The sequence below is a fragment of the Cebus imitator genome, unplaced genomic scaffold (assembly GCF_001604975.1).
Source record: "Cebus imitator isolate Cc_AM_T3 unplaced genomic scaffold, Cebus_imitator-1.0 Scaffold61, whole genome shotgun sequence".
NCBI classification, from domain to species: Eukaryota; Metazoa; Chordata; class Mammalia; order Primates; family Cebidae; genus Cebus; species Cebus imitator.
Genome location: NW_016107376.1, coordinates 3,186,773 through 3,200,597, shown reverse-complemented (window position 1 = coordinate 3,200,597; position 13,825 = coordinate 3,186,773). Strand labels below are relative to the sequence as shown.

General features: G+C 39.5%; 1 protein-coding gene across 2 annotated transcripts in view; it reads right to left on the bottom strand.

Moving 5' to 3' along the window:
* Window positions 1–13,825, bottom strand: part of CUBN (cubilin) — a 305,685-nt gene that overhangs the window by 201,501 nt on the left and 90,359 nt on the right. For both annotated transcript variants that reach the window (XM_037739008.1, XM_017529781.2), the window contains exons 25-27: window positions 9,970–10,151; window positions 8,852–9,008; window positions 5,666–5,853 (exon numbers count right to left, since the gene is read on the bottom strand). In XM_037739008.1, the coding sequence (XP_037594936.1) occupies window positions 5,666–5,853; window positions 8,852–9,008; window positions 9,970–10,151 (527 nt within the window). The remainder of the gene's footprint in view (window positions 1–5,665; window positions 5,854–8,851; window positions 9,009–9,969; window positions 10,152–13,825) is intronic.

The window sequence follows — 13,825 nt, the reverse complement described above, 5'->3', positions numbered from 1 at the left end:
TTAAGGGAATTACATTCCACAACACTGAAAGGTACAGTCATTACAGAACTAATGGTGTAATCTTGGTGGAATTCATGGGTGTTTAATTCATGGTTAATGTTTTCGATGCTGCCATCAAAATAGAGTGAGATCATGTCCTTTGCAAAAATATGGATGGAGCTGGAGGCCATTTTCCTTAGCAGACTAATGCAGGCAACAGAAAACCAAGTACCGCATGTTCTCACTTACATGTGGAAATTAAGTGATGAGAACACATGGACACATGGTGGGGAAATAACATGCATGGGGGCCTCTTGAGGATGGACGGTGGGAGGAGGGAGAGGATCTGAAAAAGTAACTAATGAGTATTAGGCTTAATACCTTGGTGATGAAATGATCTGTACAACAAACCCCTGTGACATGTTTGCCTATATAATAAATAAGTTCAGGGTATGTGTACTACTATCAGGGCAAACCAAGGGGGGCTACATGGGAACTTTCTGACCATTTTATGGGTACACATACAAACTAGCTAAACTTTGGGAAATGGCACAGAATAATATCTGTTGGACATTAGGAAAAAATGACTATTTTTAAAGCTGTGACTAGGGCAAAAGACAGATGGAAACATGGAAGGGATTAATGTTGTCAGAAGAGAGTGTAACATAAATGAAGAGGAGGTAGAAACATCCCTATAATATAAATACTACTACTATCCTGATAATAGTATGCATACTTAAAAGTTAAATTTAAAAAATATTTTAGCATTCCAGCAGAACCTCAAGGGTTCTGCTTCTGCCCAGGACATCATCTCTGAACATCACTGGCTGGAGGGCTTGGCTGCACTGCTCTAAGGGTACCGTCCATAGGTAGGCTAGACCTATGCCTTTGCTGTTGAGCTCAAACACATGAGCTACCTGTGCTGGGAATTTGTCACCAGGGGAAAGTCTGGTTGTACGCAGGCACTAGATAAATGATCCTACAGGGTCAAGGCTGGGGTGGCCATGTTGCTGAAGCTGAAATTCTGAGGTTGCTGAAGCTCCCAGGAAGCCTTTGGGGAGAGAGATGAAAATGGATGGGAATCGTTCAGGAGCAGCAGCAGGGCCTTCAGGAAGTGGGAGTGGAGAGCTCGCCTTGCTGCCTTGGCTTCCCACCGTCTCCCAGCTTCTCAGCCTCTCCTGCATGTCGGGAGGTCTCAGCCTTCTCAGAGTAACCAGCCTGTCACATGCGCCTGTCCTCTTCACGTGGCTCAGATTATGTTTCGTTGCTGAAATGAAGAGTGCAGGCTGGACAAGGAGAACCAGCAGTGCTGCTGGGGCTGAAGGGAAAACAGTCCAGCTTCCAAGATGGGGGAAGATTCAATCTAGAATCTCATAGATCAATAAGATTGACAGGAATTTTTGGAAAAATTCTAAATTAGACACAAAAAATAATTTGTCAACATGAAGCAAAGCAAGAGATGATTATAATAAATGATGCCTGCTTATCTATGGAGTCATGCAAAACACTGATTTCTCTTCGCGAGAGTGTCAATAGAATGATAGACTTGAGGGCTATGGGAACGCTCTCCCATGATCCCTGTGGGGTGACCAGAATCTGTGAGAGTGCCCCTGGTGTGCATGGCGTGATGGCTGACAGCATCGACGCAGAGTCACAGTGCCTGGTACAAAGCCTGCCTTGACACTTACAATCTTTCTGAATATGGACAACCTATATCTGCCTTGTTTTCTCACCTATCAAATGGGGATAGTATTTCTTATAATACAGGGTTGCTATGAGAATTCCCTGGCAAAGAATACATGCTGAATAAATGTTAGCTTTATTACTTAGTAGTTTGAATAGTGCTATTCCAAAAGCACTTAATAATAGATCAATTTTAACCAAAAGAACCTATTGTTTAAGAGTTTTTGAAATAGATGCAATCTTGTTTGACATTTTTATGAATTATTTTTGAAGAAGTACTAGCTCAGTGGCCAATGAGTCTATATGCAAATAAATAATGCTCTGAAAGCAATGAATGAAGATTTAGGGAGGTCATGATGTGATGGGATTCTGAGATAAAATCATATCTAACTTATTAGGAATAATATCTGTTTAGATTTTTAAAAATTATATACACAAAGGCTATAAAGTCATAATGTAAAAGCGACATGAAGATTACAAATCTTGATATAGGTCAATATTATGACTTGGCCACCATAAACCCCATTTAACTTCATCCTACACCACCAGAAGTACATGAACTGGATAATGTAGTTCCAGCCTACTTGGGCCAAGCCAGGTTTAGTTGAACTGCTGCATCCAATTCTGGGGCCACATTTAAGAGGTACTAAAATACAAGAGAACATGCAAAGGAGTATGTCCCACACATGTGAACTAGATGAGGACCAGTTAGGGAAATGAAGGATGATGACTGGAGAAAAGAGGCCATCACTCACTCTGGCTTGTTCCAGGGAGCCTCGGTATTCAGGGACCTAGACTTCAGTCTACACTCACTCTCTCCTCTTCGTGCCTCTTTACACTGCCTGGCTCCTGCTCTCAACACCCTACAAACACTGGTCCGGCCAGAGTCACACTGATCTCCAAGGGACTCTTCTGGACCATCACGACTCTCGACAGCTCCTCCCTTGGCTTCCATAACACAATCACCTCTTAGTGTTCCTACTTCCTCTTCTCACTACACACATGCTCCCTGTTGAATAAATGCCCTGGGCTTCCTAAACAGCTCTGTGTTGATTTCTCCCAAATCCATCTTTTCCATTTCTATATTCAATCACTTGTTTAAAATCTCTTCTACATGGAGACCCAGACTTAAAATAAGAATGGAAGACTGAAATCAAGCTGTAAAATACAGCTGCTCCCAAATCCATCATTTTCATTTCTATATTCAGTCACTTGTTTGAAACCTCCTCTTCTGCACAGAGACTCAGATTCAAAACAAAAATGGAAGACTGAAATCAAGTTGTAAAATACAGCCAGGCCTCTTCAGGTTGATTCCCCACCTTTGCATGGGCAAATGGTCATACTCCTTTAAGCAAATGGTTTCTTCTCCCACTGCGTATTTTATTTCCAGATCTGAAACATTATGTTTTGCCCAGAGGGTGAAATAATAAAGGATGGATTTGGTTTCCAGTGGGATCTTTACCAACCCATACCTCTCATCAAGGCGGGATAGTGTCTGACCAGCACCTAATTAAGTCCTTTTATAGTTTCCGTTTTATTAATTCAGAATAACTAAATTCTGGCTCTAGGAACAGTCACTTAATTGGGATTTGGAGAAGTCAGCTGAAAAAGCCCTTTAACTAGAAGAAGCTATTAAAATAATGGAAGCTAGATTTCTGTGTTTGTGAGTTTTCTCTCCTTAAATGGTTGTTTGTGCTGTTAAAATTTCCATCATACACCAGCTATTGCAGCTATTGCTCTGGTCTGGCCTCTTGGCTCACAGAAATGGAAAACAATCTCCTCCCTCTGGCAACAGCGCCATTCTTTGGAAGGCCTTTCTGAACTTCTGGTTCTCATTTTGTATTTTTGCTCTTTCACCATCAGGGTTGCACAAGAGAAATGGCATGACCACAACATGACAGACACATCACCCATAAGGGGCTCTAATGAGCTATTCTGCAGTTGTTAGAACTAGCATTTTTTTAATTTGAGTTTTTAAATACTTTTTTGTTACCCTTCCATCCTCAAATGAGTCCACAGAAGTGGAGTCCAGGTCCTGGAAATGTTTCATTTCATTTCCTCCCCATTCTTTCTGCCAAAGCCATCTTTAAAGCCCAACTCGAAAGCACCCTTCTCTCTGTAGCTTCTCCATTACGCGTTACCAAATCATGATTATGATGTCAGGCAGACTGTTGTACGTGCAACGCTCGGCAAGGTCATGAGTTCTATTTTGGTTTGTGTTCAAAGTTGTATGATTGTACTCTTTAGTATGAGGTCATACAAAAAAGCCAGTTTGGAATTCAATCTTTCTCATTAATTAATAGTTATCATTAGACTGACATTAAAATATGGCTGTGATATCCAGTTCAACCGGAATTTACTGAACTCCGGTCATGTCCCACCTGTATAATAAGTGCCTGGGTTACAAAGTTAGTAGGAGACAGCACAGACCTTCAAGAAGCCCACAGTCTAGTAGGGAATCAGCATAGTCTTAACTGGTAAAAAAAGGTATTACCAACTGCTTCATTCATGGTATAAACAGAGGGCTTTCAAAGCAACTTTTCTGCTTTTTCTAAAATATGAACAAGGTCTCACCGTGTGAAGAAAAAGATGCCTACTCTAGGTAAATGAAAGGGGAGACCAGCCTGGTACCATTAAGCTTGTGAAGACCAGTTGAACTCTAGATCAAGGAAGCTGGACTTTAAAACCATTGCCAAGTACGTGCTTATAAGTTTGTTTTATGTTGTGGCATATTTTCTTAGAATACTGTTAAACAAAACTTTCTAATGGGTAAGTGCTGTGGCTATTTCTACAATATTGTACTTAATAAATCAAATTTTTTTGCAAAAAATTATCTCTGAAAAACAAGGGAATCTCCTTATAGTTAGGACCTCTTGGAGTCTCTCAAAGTGCAGAATGCTTTGCTTTTACTCTTAGTTTTCATAAACAAAAGTGCTATTTAGAATATATGTTAATCTCAAACAACCTCAACCAATGCTAGTTTTCCTACAGAACTTGTAAAAACACAATTAAGAACATTTTAAAAGAATAACATAATTTTTTTCCCTCGAAATATGAACCCAGAGTTGTAAGCAATGGATGTTGGAAGTCTTTGTAAGTAAGACTCCTAAAAATCACTGACCACCTTAAAAGGAACTACCTTAAGTCACTATGCTGTAGGTAGGTGGGAAGGTAGGAAAAAAAGGTCCTCTTATCAGAGCAAGCACTTATCACTAAAAAAGGATATCTAGTGAAAACATTATATATGGATTTTTAAAAGTTTATATATTAACAATATGGACAGAAATAAAGGTAATGTGTTAGATGACTCAAAAAGTGATTTTACTGCTGATGAAAAGTAGATGCCAAAATAACTTTTCAATCTATAGCCCTAAAAGTTACATATACAAGTTATCAAAAAAAAGCTGCTTAAAACAAAATTTCTTATTGCAGAAATAGCAGATTACCTTATATTCAAGGTTGCCTAATATTTAAGCAACATTTATTGCCTAAAATTGCATACAGAGAGTTGAATAAATGTTACTGGTGGCCATCATTATAACAACTGAAACTTCAATTTTACAAAAATAAATAAACTGAAATGAACTTAAATTTAAAAATAAAAACAAGAATCAAAATCATGATATCTCATACTAGGTAAATTGCGTCTTAAATAAATCCAAGATACCCAAACATTTTCTGATCTTTGATACACAGAGAACAAACATAAAAAAAATCAACAAAAAATAGAGGTTATTACTCTCCTTCCATGTAAGTTAAGTAATACAAGGTCAATCAGTCCAGAAGTTACACTGAAACTTAAAAACAAAGATAGTTTTCTGCGCTGACAATCTAATACATTAAATATGAAATATACCTGTTCAAATACAATTGGGTGGTTGGTATGTTATAGACGTGTGGGGCAGAGTTAGGGATTTAATTCTAAAAAGCATGATGGATTCTAACTTGACTTATCTACCTTGATCAGAAAATGCAGTGATCAATTGAGCTTTATAATACATACCTCTAAATAATCTGTGGAGCAGTTTATGTGATATTCCACGTTGAATGCTAAAAATGTGTAGTTCACGGTATTGCCTGTTGTTGCACGGATGGTCCAGTTGCAACGCTGATTTATAGAATAAGGATTTGGATACCCTATACTCTCCAAGATGCCGTAGGTTTGATTGACTATTACCACATTCTCACATGCTAGGGGGAAAGAAAACATGATTATTAAGAACAACTATTATATACATCATAATTGCTCCAAGATTATTTTCCTGTAAAAATGTAGATAAAAAATTGTATATGTATGTATTTATGTGTGTGTGTGTGTGTGTGTGTGTAAACATACACATATATACAAGGGATACTGTGTATTCAGACAATAATTTTGTGACTTTTAATTCCATTTTCAGATAACTGCATAAAATTATGGATAAATTTTGATTTGTGGGGAAAGACAATTGTGTAAAATTATGAATACACATATGATGTGTATACATGTGTGTGTATATACACACACACAGATATATTTGGTGCAGTATTTTTATAGTGAAAGGATTTCCATTTAGAAGAAATGTGAAATAATACTTAAGTGAATTCATACTAAAGTGTCATGAAAATTAAGTAGCCATGTTATAATAGGCATCAAATTCCCTTGAATTGGTGGAGGGCAGAATAACTTGGTTCTATTCAGGAATCAGTCTGATTTGTTTGTTAGAGAAGTACATTCAACGTTCTGTGCTGCTGTTTGTCTAATGTTAACATTTGGAAAGGACAGAAATTCTGAGCTTTAAATTCAACAGTTTAAAAACCCCAAATCCTATGTGAATGCTAAAAATGAGTAACAACATGGCTTTGTTGAACATTCAAAAGTCTGTGTGAAATTCACAATAAAGGCTCCGTTCTTCCTCTCATTAGTCATCAGGAAGTACCAAGAGAATAGAGAGAGTATAAAGGATTTAATGAAGAAACGAACATCTTAAATTAAAAAAAAAAAAGTCTTCAATCCAATGGTGGCATTTTCTTGAGCTGAGTTTTCAACAAAACCACCCCAGATGCCTCTAAGTATGTCTAATCCTAGGTGCCCAATTCAGCCATCCCTAATGACTTAAACAAGGAATATAGTATCTCTAGGATGTGCAATAAAAGAGAATGGGAAACAAACATTATATGGAAACAGTTATCTCTGAAAGTGGTGTTTACAGATGTATTTCTACTACAACACTGCTTTGTGGATGTGGATGGGACACCCCTTTATAACTTTGGTTTAAAAAAGTGTATATTTGGGCCGGGCGCGGTGGCTCAAGCCTGTAATCCCAGCACTTTGGGAGGCCGAGGCGGGTGGATCACGAGGTCAAGAGATCGAGACCATCCTGGTCAACACGGTGAAACCCCGTCTCTACTAAAAATACAAAACATTAGCTGGGCATGGTGGCGCGTGCCTGTAATCCCAGCTACTCAGGAGGCTGAGGCAGGAGAATTGCCTGAACCCAGGAGGCGGAGGTTGCGGTGAGCCGAGATCGCGCCATTGCGCTCCAGCCTGGGTAACATGAGTGAAACTCCGTCTCAAAAAAAAAAAAAAAAAAAAAAAAAGTGTATATTTGTGGGTCTTCAAAACATTCCTTTGTTGCAACAGGGTGAATACTTAAACCCACTCTGTTTGAAAATCTTTAGGTCACAGTTTTCTCCATCAAGGATTTGTAAAGAGTAATTGTATTGCTTTAGAGACCTGTGAGAAGTTGCACCTATTAGACAGAGAGGTATCACGTGCCTTGATGACTAGGGGCAACACAGGGCCCAGGAAAATCCATTCCAGTAAACCACATGGGCTGACCTCACCACTCACACTTTACACTATTTGCAAATTTCCAATTTCCCATGGCAAAGTTTATAGATAATCTCATTAGTTTGCTCTGATTTTGCCTCTTATGTGCACTAGTTTACACTTTCAGGGTTCTGAAATTATGAGAGAAAAATAAAATATCTCAGGAATAATAATAATAAAAAAGGAACTCTTAAATAAACTGATTATAACCAAGAAACAGATTAGCACAGCAGTAATAAAATTAGAGAAATAATTACATAGTCAAACAGAGGTATCTCTGATAGAACTTGGGAAACCTTTTATATACTAGTGATACATTTCTGAAGAACAAATGTATCAAATTTAAAACTCAGTATTCAAAACTAGGATTCAGCATAATCCCCAAATGTAAATGAATGTGAATCTTAAAATTCATACATAATCAAGGTTAAATGTTATTACTCTTTCAATTAATTCAAGGGATATCATGTATTCACACAACAATTTTGTGACTTTTAACTCAATTTTCAGATAATTGCATAAAATTACGGATAAATTTTGATTCTGTGGGGAAAGATAATTGTGTAAAATTAAGAACAAATTTTGATTCAGTAGAATTATATTTTCAAAACCAAGACTTTACTTTGATAAAGTAAAAGTCTTTATCAAATAACAAATTCAAGAAAATACTGTTTTCTTGAATGTCCATTTTGGAACTAACTTCAAAAAGCATTTAATTCTAGAGCTAGAAGACATACTTAGAGACCATCTAATTTAATCTCCTTTTTTGAAAAACGAAACCGTGGGGGCACAGAGAAGAAAAGTGACCTTCTCAAGGGTTAGGAGCCAAGACAAATGCCAGGCCCCTTGACATTTTGCTCAATGTTCATTTAATTTTACCATGTTGGTATATGGGAAAAGTGGATTTAAAATGGCATTTCTGCAATGGCCCGATTTTTCTACTGTAACATGCATATTCCATGTATGACTCATATGGACCACAGTTTACCCCCAAAATTTAAGGTATCTTTTAAGGTAGAGACTAGTGTGATAGAATACTATGTACATTGTAATAATATAATGTACACTGCAAGATTGCAATGTGTGATGCAAATGAAAAATTATTAGTCATTAGTCTGTTACACTGAACTTTAGCTGAATTGCAACTCTATCAGCATATTAAATACTCTTCTAAGTTTCTATAGTTTGCCAGATGTTTTAGTTACATGAGATTAAAAATAACACATAAGTATTTCTCCCTCAAATGGAGCTGAATTTTTCACATAAGAACCGAAGATGAAGTTCAGTGGCTCACACCAATGCGTTTCACTTATTTCAGTTTGTTTCAAGAGTCTGAAGGTCCACTCTAGGTTCCGAACAACTGGTACACACACTTACTCTGTCGGTATTCAGCCTCGAAGCCGCGTCCTTGCTGACCTTCATCGGTCCTCAGTTTTAAAAACATGCTGTCTCCACTAGAATGAATAATAGGTGGTTTCTCATCCCCACAAAGCTGAGTTAGCAGATGAGAGCTGCTACTTGGGCCATCATATACCTTTAAGAAAACATTTTGAATGTTAGACAGTTGAGACTATAAACACTATATAAAGGACTGTAATCCAGAAGAAGTGAAGGAGAAAAAATATATTTATTATATAGATAGTATATTATAAATAAATATATGTAATTATATATGAATACATAAAAATATTATAAAGTATCAGATATAATATATTGATAATATATATCTATTTAATACATATATGTATTTATTATTTATATATTAAATAAATATATCTTTATATATAATAGATATATAGAGACATGTATTTTTTGTTACCTATATGACATAACAAAAGAATAGCCATGAAATAAAATAACTTTACAAATTATATTTAAGTATTTATAAATTCAGGCCATAAACTCACAATTAAGCTGTGGATAAATACGGCAGTAGAAAGCGTGTGAACCTATGTTGAAGGCTGACAACTGAAAATGAAAGTTCAATCCATATTGTAATGCCACAGCTGATATCAGTTATCCTCCTTGTTTTTGATTCCACAGTTTATGATTCATGACACTTTAATATAGTTTTATTTAATTTTTTAATGAATGAACAATGGTGAGCTGCTGTACGTTGCATGACTCAAATTATCTTCTCTAATTCACCAAAACTGTCTTCTAAGTTGTGATTTTTCAATGCATATGTGGAAATCTCATAAATAACGATTATAATGAATCCCATAACCTCTTTCAGGAGGTTTTCACCATATCTTAACAGTCTATAGTCAATGTATTTTAAAGACTTAGCGTATCTAGCCATTCAGTAATACATATCGTACTTCGAACATGGTCATTTTCACCAAATTTCTTTTACGTTTTTAACTTGTTTGAATTTTTACATCAATGTTCTGTTTAGATGCTCCCCTTTCCTGAGTCTCAAAAATAAAATTAAGTGCACTGTGTGTTGAGTGAGGTGGGAGCAGGGAACAATACAGTGGAAACTTTATACATACAGCCAGGTAATCTAAAGCACAGTTTGGATGATGCTCCAAGTGAAAGTCTTTGAATTCCAGTTCAAATGGGCTGCCGTGGCTAGATTTCAACCACCAGTAGCATTCAGAGCTGTGGTAATAGGGCATCGGGTAATTGGGAGATATGAATGTGCCGCTTGAAGTGGTGAGATTGCCCCCACAACCTACAGGAGAAATAAATGGAATGACACACACCCTTTTCCTCCCGGGGAAATTGATTTTTTTTTTTTGTCTGTATCAAACTGGTGCCACTCTACTATCTTTTAAATCAAGTTGCACAGCAAAATGGCATCACAAGAGAATAGTTAGCATAGAGACCCAATTTCCAATTTCTTTTTTTTTTTTTTTTCTTTTTTTGAGACGGAGTCTCACGGTATCACACGGGCTGGAGTGCAATGGCGTGATCTTGGCTCACTGCAACCTCCGCCTCCCAGGTTCAAAAATTCTCCTGCCTCAGCCTTCTAAGTAGCTAGGATTATAGGCACACACCACCACACTCAGCTAATTTTTTGTATTATTAGTAGAGACGGGGTTTCACTATGTTGGCCAGGCTGGTCTCAAACTTCTGACCTTGTGATCCGCCTGGCTCTGCCTCCCAAAGTGCTGGGATTACAGGTGTGAGCCACGGCCCACACCACAGAAGTTTCTTTTCCATTTCCCAGTGGGGATTTTCTCCCCCACTTGTCATTGATTTTTGAGGCTTCTGAACCAGTGGTGAGAGCTCAGACTCAGGGGCAAGGGGTTCCCAGACCAGGGTGCAGCCTTGCAGTATAGCAAGTGAAACGGAGAAAATCGGCTAGTGATAATGGTGCTTGGGTGGAGCCAGGGATAAGAGATGCTCAGAGATTTGGTTTAAAACAGAGCTGCCCCCTCTAAGGGAGCAGGCTCTGGTTGTGAGAGATAGCAAGGAAAGGAAGTCACATACTGGTAAGAAAGAGTCCCCCATGGCCAAGAGGAAGTAGCTGATGAGAGGAGGATCCTTGCCATAGCAGTGTAAATAATCACAGGGTTTCTGGAAGCTCTGCTGTTTCAGAACTCAGAAAAGCAGTTCCTCACCCCAAGGCCCTATGACCTACAGTGGTGACCAGGATTTTGGCTGGAGCTGGGACTCCTTATACTTAACCCCACTAATAAATACAGCAGCCCATTTATTGGGCACTTCCTGTGTGCAATACCTCATGCTGGTATTGACACCTTCCCCCACACACACACATCAAATGGAAAGTGAACTGGACACCTTCTATACATTATTGACTCATTTGTTTTTTGAGACACGGTCTTGCTCTGTTGCACAGGCTGGAGTGCAATGGCGCAGTCATAGCCCACTGCACCCTTGACTTCCCTGGGATCCGATGATGCTCCCACCTCAGCCTTCAGAGTAGCTGGGACTACAGGCATGTACCACCACGACCTGGTAATTTTTTCATTTTTTGTAGAGTCAGGGTTTTGCCATATTGCCCAGGGTAGCCTCAAACTCCTGGACTCAAGTGATCCACCTGCCTTGTTCTCCCAAAATGCTAGGATGACAGGTATGAGCCACTGTGCCTGGCCTTATTTTGTATTCTGAGCAATTTTAATGCAATAGGCAAGATTATCCCCATATTACAGATGAGAAAATTGAGGCTCAGGGAACTTAAACATATTGCCAAGATCACATATAACTAGTTGGTGGAGCTGTGATTAGAATCCCTGCCAGTCTTACTCTAGCATCTGTGGTTTTTGTTTGTTTGTTTTTTGAGACAGAGTCTCACTCTGTCACCCAGGCTGGAGTGCAGTGGCGTGATCTCAGCCCACTGCAACCTCCACCTCCCAGGTTCAAGTGATTCTCCTGCCTCAGCCTCCCAAGTAGCTGGGATTACAGGTGGCCGTCACCACACCCATCTAATTTTTTGTGTTGTTAGTAGAGATGGGGTTTCACCATGTTGGCCAGGCTGGTCTTGAACTCCTGACCTCATAATCTACCCACCTTGGCCTCCCAAAGTTCTGGGTTTACAGGCGTGAGCCACCACACCCGGCCGCATCTGTTTTTTTTTTTTTCTTGTTTTTTTCCTATGTTCTTAATGATGGTAAAGCCTCTCAAATCTTTCAGAGGCACATGCCAGGTCTCAGGAAATGGACAGAAGATTGAGGGAAAAGTCAAGTTTTTGTCTTATTCTTCACTTCATCCCTCCTAGTTGGGCTTGAAAGATTTGCTCCACCCCACCAAGGACCTTGAGAGAAGGTACTAATGTCTGGGAGCCTCAGCCTCTACCTCATTCGTTATAACATACCCAGATCCTAGTCTAAATCCCAGGTCTAACTGAATCTCCAGTATTCCCCTGCATTGAATTGGCAACCTGAGTGTGTGTGGCCAGATAGGGTTTTTAATACTTATTTGAATGATGGCGTGAGCAGCCTGACCAACACAGAGAAACCCCGTCTCTACTAAAAATAATCACGTCTCTACTGGGCATGGTGGCACATGTGTGTAATCCCAGCTACTCAGGAGGCTGAGGCAGGAGAATCACTTAAACCTGGGAGGCGGAGGTTGCAGTGAGCCGAGATTGCACCATTGCACTCCAGCCTGCGAAACAAGGGCAAAACTCCATCTTAAAAAAGAAAAAAAAAAAAGAATGATGGGATGTCCGGGTATGGTGGCTCACTCCTGTAATCCCAGCACTTTGGGAGGCTGAGGCACGTGGATAACCTGAGGTCAGGAGTTTGAGATCAGCCTGGCTAACATGGTGAAACTCCATCTCTACTAAAAATACAAAAACTAGCTGGATGCAGTGGTGCGTGTCTGTAGTCCCAGCCACTTGGGAGGCTGAGGCAGAAGAATTGCTTGATACGGGGAGGCAGAGGTTGCAGTGAGCTGAGATCATGCCACTGCACTCCAGCCTAGGCGACAGAATGAGACTGTCTCAAAAAAAAAAAAAATTTTTTTTTCTGGTGATTTCCCCACTGCCAGAATACCCTGGACTGGGATAGGGCAGATCTCTAAAGAATTAAGCCCAGCCGGGCGTGGTGGCTCACGCCGGTAATCCAAGTACTTTGGAGGCCAAGGCGGGCGGATCACCTGAGGTTGGGAGTTCAAGACCAGCCTGACCAACATGGTGAAACCCCGTCTTCATAAAGAAAAAAAAAAAAAAAGCCCTTACCCGGCAGGTTTCTTACTGTGCCTTTTGGTTTGTAGTCAGTAGCCAAGATACCAGGTTTGGAGAGGGCAGGGTGGGCCCTGAGTTGAGAGAGCTTCTACCCATGGCTGCATTACAGTGACCTGGGACAGCTGTCCTGTGTCAGAATCCCTTTATAGTTTCCTGGTGGGAAGGGTCCATATTTAGTAGAGGATCTAGTAGATCCCTAAATTTGTGCACACTCCTTTTGTGTCTGTATAGCCTGGAAAAAAAATAGCTAATACTTATGGACGAGGCACTGTTTTAAATGCTTTACATGTATTATATAATCCTCACAATGACCCAATGAGGTAGATACTATATTATCCTCATTTTGCTGGTGAGAAAATTTAGGCATAGAGAATTAAGCAATTTGTTCAGGGTTACACAGCTAGGAAATCGCAAAACCAGGATTTGACCTTAGTTTGTTTGGTGCCAGAGCTTATGCGCTTTCTACCACATTATTCTGCATCTTGCTTGGTCTCAGGGCCTTTCATTGTGGGTTTTCTTTGTTTTTTTTGTGAGACGAAGTTTTGCTCGTTACCCAGGCTGGAGTATAGTGGCGCGATCTCAGCTCACCACAACCTCTGCCTCCTGGATTTAAGCAGTTCTCCTGCCTCAGCCTCCCGAGTAGCTGATTACAGGCATGCACCACCACACCTGGCTAATTTTGTATTTGTAGTAGA